The sequence below is a fragment of the Rattus norvegicus genome, chromosome 7 (assembly GCF_021556685.1).
Source record: "Rattus norvegicus strain SHRSP/BbbUtx chromosome 7, alternate assembly SHRSP_T2T, whole genome shotgun sequence".
In the NCBI taxonomy this organism is placed as follows: domain Eukaryota; kingdom Metazoa; phylum Chordata; class Mammalia; order Rodentia; family Muridae; genus Rattus; species Rattus norvegicus.
The window spans coordinates 121,010,299-121,026,367 of record NC_141540.1 but is presented as its reverse complement, the minus strand read 5'-3'; the positions used below and the strand labels follow the sequence as shown (position 1 = coordinate 121,026,367).

Sequence of the window (16,069 nt, the reverse complement as noted above, 5' to 3'; positions counted from 1 at the left end):
TCTGAGAGCTCCCCTGGATTGCTCCCCTGGCAACAAAGGCGTCTGTTCCACAGGAGGAGCAGAGTCTGTAAGTCTGCACGAAGGCCCTATGTAGCCCCCAACCCTTTCCGTTTCCTGGCTCTGGCAGCATTCACTGGGCACCTGCACTAGATCTTACAGAGATGGCAGCTGCATAGACACACCACCACACATTGTTCCCACCAGCCAATAGTATTGCATGGGGCGGGGCATTGGGTCTTAGGACCACGCCCCCCTCCCCGCCCCCCCCCCAGGAGATTGTTGCTGACTGGAAGCTGCTGCAGGGAAATGCTTATGGGGTAAATCTAGTGTCTTGTCACCTATAGATGGCAGCAAGGACCTAGGTGATGTGCACCCAAGTCTTGAGTGTCTGAGTAGGTGTTGGAACAAACATATATGAAATCACTGTTCTTAACCTTCCTAATGCTGCAACCCTTTAATACAGTTCCTCATGTGGTGCTGACCCCCAACCATAAAATTATTTTGTCACTACCTCATAGCTGTAATTTTGCTACTGTTGCGAATTGTAATGCAAATATTTGATTTTTGACTGACTCATCAAGGGATTGTGACCCACAGGTTGAGAACCATGGCTCTAAAGGAACAGGAATCTCAAGGTGACCAACCAGCTACTACATTAGCAAGCCACCTCCACAAGGCTCTGCACCACTCAGGGCTCACCATCAGTTCCCACCTTTGACAGATGAGAGTCATCACCCTAAGTAGCTTCGAGGCAGCTTTGAGAGGGGATATCTATGCTGGGCTCTTGCATTGCCTCTCCCCTGCTTGTCTTCCTGCCCTGCCCCAGTGACTGTGTCATTGGGCAGATGCTTTGGTGAGGACTGAGGCTGGCATCACCCACAGTCAATAGATGGAGGGACAATGAGCCCATCTCCCTCATGTTTCCTGGGAGTCCTCTGTGGTACTTGCTCCTTAAGAGCACAAATTTAAGGGGCTGGAGAGATGGCTCAGTGGTTAGAGCACTGACTGCTCTTCCAGAGGTCCTGAGTTCAATTCCCAGCAACCACATGGTGGCTCACAACCATCTGTAATGGGATCAGATGCCCTCTTCTGGTGTGTCTGAAGACAGTGACAGTGTATTCACATACATAAGATAAATAATCTTCAAAAAAAAATCACAACCTTAAGAGAAATTTATGTAAACCTGCGGTCTCAGTGTTGGGGAGACTGAAGCAAGAGGCAGCCAAGACGAGATGTTATGTGAAGAAAACCAACCTGGTCTATATAGTGAGACTCTGTTTGTTTTAAGAATAAATAAAGAGCTCTTTCCCTCTTGCTCCTGCTCCTTACCCTCTCTGCCATTCCCCTCTTCCCTCTCTCTCTCCAAGTGCTCATGGCCAGCTTCTACCCTGTCTCTCTGCCTTTCTCTGTCTCTACTACCCCCTCAACTCCCCTCCCAGTGCCCTAAATAAACTCTATTCTCTACCAAAAAAGGATAAACATACATGAAAGAAAGAAATCTTAAAAAAAAATAGAGTATTTTCCAGCAATCTGGAAGTAGAGGCTGCAGTTGTCTATAAGTTTATGCTAACCTGATGTACATAGGGAATAGCAGTCAGTCGGGACGATGTAGACCCTGTCTCAAAGGTCAAACAAGAAGCCAAGTGCGGTGCCCACCCATGCTTGTTATAACTGCAATCTTGGATGCAGAAGAATCAAGAAGCTCAAAGTCACCCCTGGCTCCTGTCCTGGAACCCTGGGGTGGGCTCCATGTCAGAGATCTGCCTGCCTCTGCCTCCCGAGTGCTGGGATCAAAGGCGTGTGCCACCACTTCCTGGCCCAAGCTATGTAGGGACTTTGAGAATTGCCTGGGTTATGTGAGACTTTTTATCAAAAAATGAAAAATAAGAGAAAACTGAAGAAGATAAAATTTAGAGGGTTAGGGCATCTTTCACATTAAATCCACTCAAGTTTCCCACTACCATAGAGACTCCCAGGCTATTAGCCCTCTGCAGAAACAGCAGGTCCAAGAGTGTTTTCCAGCTGGGTGGCCACACTCAGTCGTCCATATTACTAAAAACAAGGCATACTTCCATATTCCTATCAGCACTCACGGGTACCGAGTGGAGGGGAAAGGGGAAGCTGTCTTCACACACAAGCTTCTAGAGCCTCCACATCCCTGTGTTGGGACTGGTACTGGATGCTCTGGCCTGCCTGTGTCATCCCGTGGGCAGCAGGCCATGTTCCCATGTCTGTGTCCTTTTGGCACACTCCAGGTACTGCGTCTTTGGGAGGGAGTCTATTCCAAGTGCAGTCTGAGCTGATAGCCAAAGGGGAAAGGAAGTGTCAGCATGTGGGGCATGTATCCCTGGGAGACATTCTTCTAGTCACTAAACATGACGCAGCTGCTCCTTCTGGGAGTAGTCAGATGACTGGTAAAGACTGTGATACAACGTGCTGATTGGTTTTTGTCAACTTGACACAAGCTTCGGTTATCTAGAAGGAGGGGACCTCAACTGCGGACATACTCCCTCACCCCCATCAGAACGGCCTGTGAGCATGCCTACAGACCATGAGGAGTTTTCTTGGTTAATGATTGACATGTGAGGGCTCCGCCCACTGTGGGCGGTGCCTCCACTGAGCAGGTGTTCCTGGAGTGAATTAGAAAGCAGACGGAGCAAGCCATGGGGAGCAAACCAGTAAGCAGTCTTCCGAGGCCTCTGCTTTCAGTTTCAGCCTTGACTTCCTTCCCTTCTTTGACGGACTGTGATTGGGATGTATAAACCACATCAACCCTTTCCTCCCAAATTGCTTTTCGTCACGTTGTTTATCACAGTGATAGAAAAACCAAGACTCGTTCTTCCTCCTCCCTCTCCCCAGGCTCTCAGACCCCTAGGAATCTACACTGTCAGAGCCAGAGCTCCTGGCTGAAGAAAGCTGCCTGGCCTTGGCTGACTGCATACGGATCTGACTGAGTCCCCTGGACTGTTTGAGCTGCTGGACTTGTGTCTTAGTCAGGGTTTTTATTCCTGCACATAACATCATGACCAAGAAGCAAGTTGGGGAGGAAAGGGTTTATTCAGCTTACACTTCCACATTGCTGTTCATCACCAAGGGAAGTCAGGACAGGAACTCAAGCAGGTCAGGAGGCAGGAGCTGATGCAGAGGCCATGGAGGGATGCTACTCACTGGCTTGCTTCCCCTGGCTTGCTCAGCTTGCTCTCTTATAGAACCCAAGACTACCAGGCCAGGATTGGCACCACCCACAAGGGGCTGGGTCCTCCCCCGCTTGATCACTAATTGAGAAAATACCTTACAGCAGGTCTCATGGAGGCATTTCCTCAAGGGAGGCTCCTTTCTCTGTGACAAGTCCAGCTTGTGTCAAGTGGACACACAAAACCAGCCAGTACAGCTTTAGAATCTGAGGTTTCCTGCCTATTAAGCAAACATCTGGCTGCTGATGGTGGGCTTAGTTCTGGTTCTGCCCGGAATCTTGAGGATTGAAGAAAACATCTTAAGATGTAGCTCAGTTGGTAAAGTACTTGCCTAGCGTGCACAGAGCCCTGAGTTTAGCCCCCAACACCCCAGAAAATGGCATGGTGGTATCTACCTGTGATCCTAGGCACCAGAGACACAGAGGCAGGGAGGTCTGGAGTACAAGGCCATCTTTAATACCTAGTGGGTTTGAAGTAGTGTACGATACATAAGACCTTGACTTGGGAGGAAAAACCATTCTTCAGGCCAGGTGTGGTGGTGTGCACTTTTAATCCCAGCACTGGGAAGGCAGAGGCAGGTAGATCTCTAAGGTCCAGGCCAGCTTGGTCTACAGAGCAAGTTCCAGGACAGCCAGGGCTTGACTGGTCAGTTTTGACTGCCTAATTCAAACAAACATCTCGCTTTGCTGGAGTCTTGTGCCTGCTTGGGTTGCTTTGGATTTCTGGACTCTAACAGTGCAATGTTTGTACACCACAACCACACAAATACTTTAGATCTCATCGACCAAATAGGCCCAAAGTCTGTCCAACTCTACGATCTAAGTGTTCTTTACATTTAGTGTGATACCCTGAGTCCCTTTCTTCTTGTGCTGTGTGCATTACTTACTGTGACCTATTCCCTCCTTACCTCCCTTCATTCTGAGGAGTGTTGATGGGACAGTCAACATCCAGTGTCCAGATGTGGGTGGTGTGGGCAGAACATCCTATGCGACAGCTCTGCTGTCAACCCCAACTGATCACTAGTCTTGGGGTCCCTCCTGGCCTTGACCGTTCCCCAGTCCAGTCCTCCATCTTTCCTAGGGATTCAGGGAGCCACTCCACAGCTTCAAATGCTTAATTAAACCAACCGTTGACACCTTTCTAAAAAAAGATTTATTATATATAAGTACACTGTAGCTGTCTTCAGACACACCAGAAGAGGGCATCAGATCCCATTGCAGATGGTTGTAAGCCACCATGTGGTTGCTGGGATTTGAACTCAGGTCCTCTGGAAGAGCAGTCGGTGCTCCTAACCACTGAGCCATCTCCCCACCCCTTAACATCTTATTTGTATTAATTAGCTGGAGTTTCTGCTCGTTACTTTGGCTAAGATCCCTGAACAAAACTATTCTGAGATTTTTTTTTTTTCCTTTTCAACCCATGTCATGTAGGGGCACGTGAGGTTAACCTTTGTTAGATTAGGAGTCACCTAGGAGACACTGCTGGGCAGTGTGAGTGTGAGGGCTAAACTGAGGATCTGTCCTCCAGATGGAACTGATTTTGCTGGCATGCAAAATGCCAACCACGACAGTCTCACGGGGGCTTGCGTCAAGATTCCAGCAACCTCTAGGCAAATCAGTGTCAGATTTGGATTACCCGTAAGGAAGCTGAGTCATTTTGAGAGGCTGTGACGGTGAAGGCTAAGTGTCGATGGAGACCCCTGTGTTCTATGCACGCCAGGAGCATGCACTGCCACAAAAGAAAGCAGGCGTGGGGTGGACTTGTCCCAAGAGGTGTTACAGGTACTGTAGATGACAGAGCTGGAGAGGTGAGCCATCAGCCCCTGGTGGCAGGCACAGAGCTGTAGGCTGTGGCGTTTGCCCTGCTGGGTTTTGATCTGGCTTTGATAAAACTTTCCTTGTTTTATTCCATTCCCCACTTTCAGAGTGGGGGTGTTTGCTCCATGACACCATGTAACAGAAGCGTGTAACTTGTATGATTTTCTGGTTTGTTCCTGTTTTTGTTGTTGTTTACAGAAGCTTAGTGTTAAGCACTTGCCTTGAGTCTCAAAAGAGACTTTGAGATTTTGAATTATGGCGAACTGTTAAGATTTTATGCTGGGCAGTGATGGTCCACGCCAGGGATGCACAAAGAGAAACCTGCCTTGAAAAAAAGCCCCACCCACCCCCCCCCCCCCGCAAGAAAAAGTTTTAGGGACCAGGTCCGGGAAGGTGGCTTAGCAGTGAGGACCACTGGCTGCTCCTTCAGAAGACGTAGGCACCATTCCCAGCGCCCACACTGTTGCTCATGCTGATATGTAAATCAAATCCTTCTCTGGGCTCTGTGAGCATCGGGCACACATGGTGCGCAGGTATATATGCAGGTAAAACATCCAAACACATAAAAGTAAAAATACCAATGAAGCAAAAAAGATTTTTGGGTACCTTACAAATGAACTGAATGCATTTTGTGTTACAAAATGGCCATAAACCTTTGAGGGTCAAGATGGAATATTCTATTGAAGGGCAACAAGAGGAAGACTTTTTTTTTTTTTCGGAGCTGGGGACCGAACCCAGGGCCTTGCGCTTCCTAGGTAAGCGCTCTACCACTGAGCTAAATCCCCAGCCCAAGACTTTTCAAAGATGGTTCACACTGTGAGTCTGACTGGACTTGGAGTCACCGAGGAGACACGCCTTTGGATATGTCTAGCAGTGTTTCCAGAGAGATGCGTGCCATCTTCTGTGGTGTGTGTGTATGTAGGCCAGAGGTCAGTGTCAATGTCACGTGCACTCCTCAATCAAACACCATTTCTTTTTCTTTGAGACAGACTCCATATGTAGAGGGAACTGGGCTGGAACCCAAGGGATATATATATATATATATATATATATATATATATATATATATGTGTGTGTGTGTGTGTGTGTGTGTGTGTTATATTATATATAATATATAAATTATTATTGCATATATGTATATATGCATACTATATGTGTGTATATATACATATGTATGGGGTGCCCACAGAGTCCAGGAGAGGGCACCAGGTACCCTGGAGCTAGAATTAGAGCAACTGTGAGCTGCGGAAGATAGGGGCTGGGATCTGAACTCCCATCTTCAGGGGCAGCCGGCCTGCTCACCTGTGAGCCATCTCGCCAGCTCCCTTCCTTGCCGTTCACACTCTGATGGCTGAGGGGGCCTGGTTGTCCACTTTATTAGAAAAGAACTCAGGGGCTGGAGACATGGCTCAGCGGTTAAGAGCACTGACTGCTTTTCCAGAGGTTCTGAGTTCAATTCCCAGGGACCACATGGTGGCTCACAACCATCTATAAATGAGATCTGATGCCCTCTTCTGGTGTGTCGGCGGATGTACTCATACGTGTTAAATAATTAATATTTTAAAAAGAAAGAAGAAAAGAAAAAAAGAAAAGAACTCAGGTTTTGGGATTTTAAAACTGTTCTTTTGTTTGTTTGTTTGTTTGTTTTGGTTTTTTGATGACTAGCCCAGGATGACCTCAAACATGTGGCAATCCTCCTCCCTCAAACACACATGACGAACCGATCACGTAAAACTTAATCTCTTCTTTCTTTTATTTCTCCCATTTATTTATTTATTCATTCATATTATTTTTTAGACAGGGTCCCTCTGTGTAGTTCTGGCTGTCCTAGAGCCCACTATGTAGGCCAGACTGGCCTCAAGCTCAGGGAGATCCTCCTGCCTTTGCCTGCGATTAGAGGCATGCTGTGTCACCATGCCCGGCCCAACTGAAAATTTTCAAGTACAAAATAAAGCACCTATTGATGGAAAAATAAAAAAGATAAAAAGAAGACACTGGCAGGTGGATTTCACAGTTTAAGGCCAGTTGGTCTAGTATTGCGTTCCAGCGTGGCAAGCTACACGGTGAGACCCTGTCTTCAAACCAAAGCAAGACAACGACAACAAAACAGAAAGGAAAACAAAGAAATAGACTTGGGGTTGGGGGGGGGTCACCAAAAGATTTTCTTGAACCTCTTCTTGCTGTTCAAGGCAACGGGGGTCCAAGGTGCAGATTTTCAAAGTTATTCACCAAATCTTACAGGCCCCAGGACTGTTGGGAAAGAAATACGGGCGCGCCAATGGGTATGAGGAAGTGAGGCAACAGGGAGGTTCTAGTTAAGAACGGGGACAGAGGGGCTGGGGATTTAGCTCAGTGGTAGAGCGCTTGCCTAGAAAGCGCAAGGCCCTGGGTTCGGTCCCCAGCTCCGAAAAAAAGAAAAAAGAAAAAAAAAAAAAAAAAGAACGGGGACAGAGAGGTGTGACGAGTGCATGGCCGAGAGAAGACAGGACTGGGAGGCCCTGGTGCAAGAGAACAAAAGATGTCTAGAGATGAGGGGCTGGGCCCAAGGAAGGGTGAAGGGAGGGACACCCAAGGAACATGGGAAGGGGAGCCTGGGCCTGCAGCAAGAAGCCTGTGCCCAGGACTGAGAGTTCTGCTGCAGTGGGCAGGGCCTGTAATGGGGCAGGGTTTGCTGAAGGGGCGGGGTCTGGACTAGGAGGCGGGGCCTGCAGCAATGTGGTTCTCACCTCCTTGATCCTCCGGAGCCGCCTTTGTATGCGCCAGCTGTTTTTCTCCAGTTCATTCCATGGCCTAAAGGGCCTTTGCGGGTTCACAAAGTTTGTCCAGCAGTCAGCAAACTCTGAGATGAAAAAAGAGGGTACCCTGTGAGTCCCCAGGCCGTGCGAGGCCTTCCCCTACTACCTTCCCTTCTCGGGGTACTACTCTCTTCGTAGAATCTGCCCAGTCTGGTGGGGGCGTATCTTTGGCCTCAACGGAGCCAAAGCATCCTTCCTTCCTGTCCAGCTTCTTCCCTATCCTCCTGGCCATGGCTTGTCCTATTGAAGCTGGAAAACCTTTGCCTACTGGTGGCCGTGGTCCTTTCTTACGAGGGAGGTCCATGACGTCCACGTGGATCCCTGATCGCCACAGAGTACACAGCCCCTTCTGGAACTTCTTCCTCCAGTAGAAATACAGGCGGGAGGTATAGATCCGCAGAATTAGGTCTGGGTGATCCTTTTTGAATGCAGCGAGTTGCCGGGCACAGTTTGGGCAGGGGCTCCAGGTGAGGTAGCAGGTAATTCGCACTTGGCTCAGCTCCATGGACCGCATCTTCTCAAGGAAGAGGATTTCTACATGCTGTTCACCTTTCTGAGGGGAGTCCAGGCAAAGAGATGTTGGAAGTCAGAAGCCAGACAGCATGAGACTGGGGTGAGCTTGGAGACCTATCTTGTGAATTTCCTAATGTCTTGTCCAGCACAGGGAGAACCCCTTTCTGTCTAAGATTCTTTTTTTTTTCCCGGAGCTGGGGATCGAACCCAGGGCCTTGCGCTTCCTAGGCAAGCGCTCTACCACTGAGCTAAATCCCCAACCCCCGAGAACCCCTTTCTGTATCCAACCATTAACTCCACATCCCCAAAGCACCACAGCCTTTTCTAAATTGGACAAAAATCCCAGAGGTGCCCAGAGAAAAGGGGTTAGCAAACAGATGGTACTTTCATATCATGGGCCCCAGTGCTGTGACCTCACTTCAGGATGCTGACCCTGAAACTCATTATGGAAACCAAGCTGGCTCCGAACTCTGGAGAGCTGGGATCAAAGGGGCATGCCACTAAGGTGGGGAAGAGTTTTTCCAAGATGTTTTAACCGAAGAGCAGTTTAGTGAAAAAGAAGGATGGGCAGCAAGGGAGACAGCCATGAAGAGGCCACTGTGTGCAGTTCATTGTCTCCTCTAAGGCAGACTGGGGAGGATGATCCAATATGGACTCCCCATGTGTGGCAGGAAGCATGTGCTATGCAAGGGAACAACCTTAAAAGATCCAGGGAAAGCAGGAAAGACTGAGCCCCAGTGTGTTGAGTAAGAGAGAGGAACTGAAGGTTGGGAGCCCTCGTGGTATTCATGATGTATTGGAGGGGCAGGGGGAAGTACCTGGCTGCCTCTTGATCTAGCTCTGACAATCAATCTGGTACCTTGTATAGCAGGTAGCCTTTGAGTGGCTCTTGGCCATTGGCCCGCTCCAGTTGGTAGCACAGATAGGACTTCCTGCGATAGTAGCGATTCTGGACTGGCTTGACCCGGTGGCTGTTGTTAAATTGCAAGTAAAATACATCTTCCCTTAGCAGATTCATTCGGCTATTGTAAAAGAAACGAAAAGATAAACAAAGGTGAGAAAATGTAACCTCTGGACTCAGCCTGCTCTTAAGCCAACTCTGGGCCAATGTGGGGTTGGCAGTGGGTGGGTCCAGGTGTATCAGGGACTTCTCCCTACCACCCTGCATACTTCCTGCCTGGGCCATTTAGGATGGACGGTCATGCTGAACTACTCTAGAAAACATTTTACATTTATGTATCTAGTTATTAACTTTGTGTGTGAGCAGTGTGCATAAATCTCACAGCATGCATGGGGAGGTCCCTGGAGATCGTTCTGGTACTTTCTCTCAATCCTGGGACTCCAGGCCATCTGATGGGGCCTGGCCAGAGCTACTCTTGTGTGGAGCAAACATGTTCGCACAGACAGCTCAGCTCTCAGGGATGAGTAACCCAGTCTCAACAGACTCTTCTGTCAAATAGTGAGCTAGGCCTCTTGTATTTCAACCAGGAAGAGAAATGAGAGACAGAAAATAGTCCCCTTTCCCTTCTGGGCTATGCAGTTGGGCCGCCTTGTCCCAGGCCTTTTGGTCCCACCAAGGAGTCACTTTGGCCAAGAACCATCATTTCTCTTCGTGGTTGAAATCCAGGAGGCCCAGCTCATCCTGGTTAATCTGTATTTCCTACAGATCTCTCTCCTGTTCTTTCCCAGATCGGTGACTGTGGCATGCTGGGAAACACTCCCCTCCTCCTTATCCCCCAACTCCTGATCTCAGAGTGTGGAGTCGATGGCAGGGGCAGCTTGTCTAGAGGGAATCTATGCCTGTTTCCAGGAGTCAGTCTTCCTAACTCTGGCTTCCTTTTTCCTGCCTCTCCTCTGTGAAGTGTTTCTGCAGTGAGCCCCTAATCCTGTGATCTCTGCTGGAAAGCCCACCTTCCATTGATCATCTTCTCCTTTTCTGTGTGTATGTGGCATGTTTGATACATGAATGTGTGCATGTACACCCATGTGTGCCCATGTGGAGGCCAGAGCCGGCCAGACACTGGGTATCTTATGGCCTGAACCGGAAGCTCCTCATGTAGTCTATGCTGGCAGACGAGTGGGTTCCTGGATCTATCCATCTTCAATACCCAGGGCTGGGCTATAAACACACGCAGCTCTGCCCAACTTTTCCTACATAGGTACTGGTATTCGAAGTCAGGTCTTCACGCTTGCAGAGCAAATACTCACACCTCCCAAGCCATCTTCCTCATCCCCGCCCTCTCTAAGTGTCCAGGAATCTTGTTTTTGGCTTTCCTGCTTCTCTATCAAGATTCAAATCAATAAAAAGTCACCACATGTTGGGACTAGAGGGCCATCTGAAGGATTCCAGTGGTTAAGAGCACTTGCTGCTCCTGCAAAGGACCCAGCTTTGGGTGCCAGCAACCACATGGTGGCTAGCAGCCATCTAACTCCAGTTGCAAGGTATCTGATAGCTTTTCCTTCTGCCCTCTATGGGTAGTGCATGCTGGTGCACTTGCATAAGTGCAGGCAAGGCATCTATACATACAAAATTAAAACAAAACAAAACAAAACAAAACAAAACAAAACAAACTCACCACATGTAAAGTTTGGTGAGATTCTTTTTTTTAAATATTTATTCATTTATTATATATAAGGACACTGTCACTGTCTTCAGACACACCAGAAGAGGGAATCAGATCTCATTACAAATGTTTGTGAGCCACCATGTGGTTGCTGGGATTTGAAATCAGGACCTCTGGAAGAGCAGTCAGTGCTCTAACCACTGGCTCATCTCTCCAATCCATTTGGTGAGATTCTTAAAGTCCTAAGAAGGACAGAGTACCTTGTAGTCACTTTTTTGTCTCAACTCTTTTAACTTATCTCTCAAAAGGAAAAATGGGCCTGCTGAAGGGAAAGTAATTGGATACATGTCAAACCTAGGAGCACAACCAGGCAGATAAGGGCTGATTCCCAAGACTACAGGCACAGGTGTGTGTGTGTGTGTGTGTGTGTGTGTGTGTGTGTGTGTGTGTGTGTGTGTGTGTGTAGGTGTGTAGGTGTGTAGGTGGGGTGGGACAAAGAACACCCCTTTGTTTGTTCTGTAAGGAGGTTTGTTGAAGGGACATGTCCCTCCCTAGCTCACAGTGTGAAAGAGGCCAAACCATCTGGGCCCCGACCAAAAAGCCAGTCTCTGGTCCAGCCTGCACCCCTGCCCTGTCTGGTTCTCCAGGAGAACGTAGCCCCATGTTTTCAGGGAGGAACACACACCTTCATATGCAAAAGAACAAGAGCAGGTTAATGTCTAAGGGTTTTGAGCCCCCACACTTCCCCCTTCCTGCCTAAGTTAAGTTCATTGTCCTAGATCAATGAAATGGCTTTCCTTTCTTTTCAAAAAGATTTTAGTTTTCATGTTTAATGATGGAGGGGCTGGGTGGGGGAAGGTGGGTATGTGTACGTGTGTGCGGGTGCCCAGAGAGGTCACAAGAGGCTGTCGAACTGAGACTGGAGTGCCACACCCACTCCAGTGGAGTCTGTGTGACAGGAAGCCTGCCCATTTGTTAAGCTTTGAAAGGAGTCGCTCCGCCTGGTGTCTTCCTCTTATCTACAGGACTTTCCTGACTGACACTCGGGAGGCAACTTCCAATCCAGTAGAGGTAACCAGGGATAAGGAAGGTAAGAGGAGGACGTGGGAGATTCGGGTTCAGACCTTAGGATAACAAAATTTTAATGAAACTTTTGAAAAGATAGAGCATATGCCCTTTCTCTCCCATTTTGTGCAAAAACATAAAAAAAGATGAATTTTGGGAGGGGGATGAGAATACGTACCCTAATTGGCTACAGTGTGGATTCATTCCCTCACACAGGAACCAAGTTCCATCCAGTAGGTGCTTTCGATGAGATCTGGGACTTTTCTGTGTCATCTCCAAATTATGATTATTTAGGATATTTAAAAAATAATTCTCAGAGGTTTGAAGGGTATGAGCCCACTGGTTATGCCCCGGTTAGGAGGTGGTTCACACCAGGATGGGTCGAGCCTGTTTGGATCCACAAAGACCCAAACAAAGGATTTACTACTGCACATCCAGATCTGTTTTGTCTAGCAGCGGCCGCTAACATGGTACTGCCTCGAAAACCGAAAGCGCAAGTAAGTTCACCGCTCGCTGCAGTGGCCTGTGTGGCGTATCCTTTTGCTATGTTGTCTGGACATAAACAAATGGTGACTATTAGCCATAGTGGAGGATCTTATCACGTGACTTGTGAAGCCTGTATTTTTGTCTAACTGTGTTTCCTCTGGATTGGATAAAGAATTTGCTGTTATGTTGACTGTAAAACGACCTGCTTATGTTATGCTGCCAGTAGACTTGGGCTCTGATCCTTGGTTTGATAACTCTGGATTACAAGCTTTAGAAACCATTAATGACTTAATTAGACCTAAGAGATTTGTGGCCGCCTTAATTTTAGGAATTTCGGCATTGATTGCTATCCTGACATCCTTTGCCGTATCCACTACGGCTTTAGTTAAAGAGATGCAGACAGCTACTTTTGTTAATGAAATATATAGAAATACTTCTGTGGCCCTCTCAGAGCAACACCTTATTGATAGAAAATTAGAAGCACTCTTTGTTCTCTCTTGTTCTCTTACTCTTACTCTATTCCCTTCTCCATTCTCTCCCCATTCCCCTCCACCTTCTCTACACATGCCCATGACCGGCCTCTACTCTTCTACCCCCCCCCCGCCCCTGCCCCTGCTACCATCTTAACTCCCCTCCCCATGCCCTGAATAAACTCTATTCTATACTATATAAAAAAAAAAGAAAGAAAAGAAAAGAAAATGAGAAGCCAGAATTAATGCCTTAGAAGAGGTGATTTTAGAATTAGGACAAGATATTGATTCTATTAAGACCAGGCTTGCCACCAGATGTCACTCTAGTTTTCATTATATCTGTGTGACTCCTTTACCTTATAATGAATCAGAGAATTGGAGTAGAACTAAAGCTCATTTCCTAGGAGTTTGGAAGGATACAAATATTTCTTATGACTTGCAACAATTACAGGAACAGATTACAGCCACGAGTCAGAGACATTTAGATGCCTGGAACGTGGATAAACTTGCAACATCATTTACTAAAAGTTTAAAAGCTTTGAATCCTATGGATTGGATTCAGTATTGCATCTTCGCAGCCGTAGGGTCAGGGCTCATGATTGTTGTATTATTAATCTTCCCTATTCTTTTTGGCTGATCCTGAAGTCCCTCCATACCATCAGGCCAGATATCCTGGAGCTTCGTCTTAAAAACAAAAAACCAGGAACTGCCACACCCACTCCAGTGGAGCCTGTATGACCTGAAGCTCTTGTGCTTCGTTTCTATCCAGAACAGAGGCATGTGCCTGGAATGGCTTGGCCTCCTGGAGGTCCCTGGCTGTCTCCCTACAAAAAGATGATGACTGGGGTCTATGCTTGCGGTGGAGGTGCCTTCTGTGTTCTAGCCTTGGTGATCTCAGCAACTTTAAGTCTGTCAACAATATCTGATTTTAAGAATATAGCAGTGTGGGAAGATGGTCGTGTACCTTTAGATGTCTCAAGAACTGAAAGTTCAGAGACGGAAACGTCTCACACCATCATGATCCTGACGAACTCAAAGGCTGTGATGAATTCTACTGCTGCACCCATTAGTTCCCAGCAAATAGGAGAGAAATCAATTGCAGCTACTAAGAGCATGACTGTTCCAGAAAAGCCTTTCCCCCATTTTGGGAAAGTTTTGTTTAGCATGATTCAGAATCGTAGTGACTCTTTTAGAAAGACCGTGGATAAGTTCCAACAAGTTGAGCAAACTTATCAAGAGTTAACTAGAAGGAAAAGAGAAGGTAACATTGAGCAAGAAATGAAAGAAATTATAGAATGGTCACAAAAGTTTCCGTATTATTCTGAGGGTCCATAAACATAGAGTTTAAACTTTATTAAAATAAAGGTAAATGTTGAATGCATATCTGGTGCCCCCAAGTCTGACAGTATAACTGCAGTCTTCTAAACTATTGTCTGTGGCTGAGAACTGTTTCCTGGACTGTGCGTTCAGCTCTCCTCCTTGCAAGGGACATTTGGTGGGGTGATGAATAAGAGCTGGATGATTGCCAATTATGATGTACCTGTTCTAACTGCTTAAGTCTATGCCAAGAAGTAAAGCTTTTCGCAGCAGCACACACCTCGAGTTTGTGTCTGTCTGTCGTACGCACGGAATCCGTTCCCTACCTGAAATCCAAGCCTTGGTCCCTCTGCTGACACACTCCCCTGGGTGGTCTGTGGCACAGGGGCTGCCTGGTGTGAGTGCCAAGCCCCTCTTCAGGAGCAGGTGGCGTGTTTTTAACCACCAAGCCTTCCCTGCCGTCCCCAAACTTTTATCTTCGACAGATCTTGCTGGACGGTAACGTTCTATAACCCAAGGACTGACGTGAGGCCAAGCCCCTCCCCAACCATAATAGCGTGGGTGCAGGCACAGGCGAATGCATGCATGCATGAGTGCACACACAGCATAGGAGCAGTGCATACAAAACTGACGAAACCAAGTCTCCTTCAGCGCGTCCAACCGCCAAAGCTTGTGAACCGAAACCCAGAATGACAAAAGGGCAAAAAGGGCAGCCAGAACCCAGGGGAGAACGGGCTGCCTCTGATGGGGCCTACAACATCCAAAGTGCACAGGACAGCCCTATTCCAACAGTAAACCGCTCGTGGAGTCATGCTTTTCCCTCAAAAGGACACACAATCCACTTAGGCCCATCCTTGCTTGTGACTTTGTTTTTAAAAACAGGGTCTGGATCAGCTTAGCCTTGAACTCATAGAGATCCATCCTTTTTTTACCAGGATCGAAGCTATGCACCGCAGAAGTTCGGTGGCAGCCCAGGCCTTTGATCCCACCACTTGGGAGGCAGAGGCAATCTCAAAGAAAAAAACAAAACAAACAAAAGCTCTGTGCCACCACACCTAGCATTAGGTAGGTCCTTCTAGAAAAAAGGATTTCACTGTTACGTATGCAACGGCATCTGTGAGAGTGTGTGCATGTATGTGTCTGAGTATGTGTGTGACTGTGTGTGTGTATGTGTGCATGAGAGTGTGTGTGTATGTGTGAGTATATGTGTATGCATGTGTCTGGAGTGTGTGTATGTATGTGTGCGTGTGTGTATATGTGTGTGTATGTGTGTAAGTGTATGTGAGTGTGCATGTGTGTATGTGTGTGAATATATGTGCATGAGTGTGTGTGTGAGTGTGTGTGTATGTGTGAGGTTATGTGTCTGCATGTATATGTGTGTATGTGTGTGATAGTACGTGTGAGTGTCTGTGTATATGTGTATGTGTGTAAGTGTGTATGTGTGTGTATGTGAGTGTGTGTGTCCCCATGTAGCATTTGGTGCAGTACGTGGGAACTGGGGAATTTTGCCTCCTCCCTGCCCTTCTTTCTCCTAACTTGGCACCCTTGAAGAACCAGGGCCTTCCCCAAAGTACCTGAAGGAGCCGGTGTCCAGAGTGTGTGTATGTGTGTGTGTGTGTGTGTGTGTGTGGTGTGTAGTATGAGTGTGTAAGTGTGTACATATGTCACAAGGTGTAAGAAAGGATATGACTCTCATAAGTTGTCCTCTGACCTCCTTATGTACGCCGTGGCACCCACTTACCCATACACAAAGACAACACAAAAAAGGGTCAAGGCGCTTTTATAGAATGGGAGAGAATCTTTGCCAGTCATTCATGTAACAAGGGATTCATATATCAAAGGTTAAAA

General features: G+C 47.4%; 1 protein-coding gene across 3 annotated transcripts in view; it reads right to left on the bottom strand.

The window, feature by feature from the left end:
- Positions 1-6,740: 6,740 nt before the first annotated feature.
- The window catches only part of Apobec3 (apolipoprotein B mRNA editing enzyme catalytic subunit 3), a 19,359-nt gene continuing 10,030 nt past the window's right edge, over positions 6,741-16,069 (bottom strand). For all 3 annotated transcript variants that reach the window (XR_015624118.1, XM_087557454.1, NM_001033703.2), the window contains 4 exon segments: positions 9,179-9,341; positions 8,098-8,359; positions 7,738-7,850; positions 6,741-7,261 (listed from right to left, as the gene is read on the bottom strand). Coding sequence is in view for 2 of the 3 variants with exons in the window: in XM_087557454.1 (XP_087413580.1) it covers positions 7,247-7,261; positions 7,738-7,850; positions 8,098-8,359; positions 9,179-9,341 (553 nt within the window). In the remaining variant the exon portion in view is untranslated.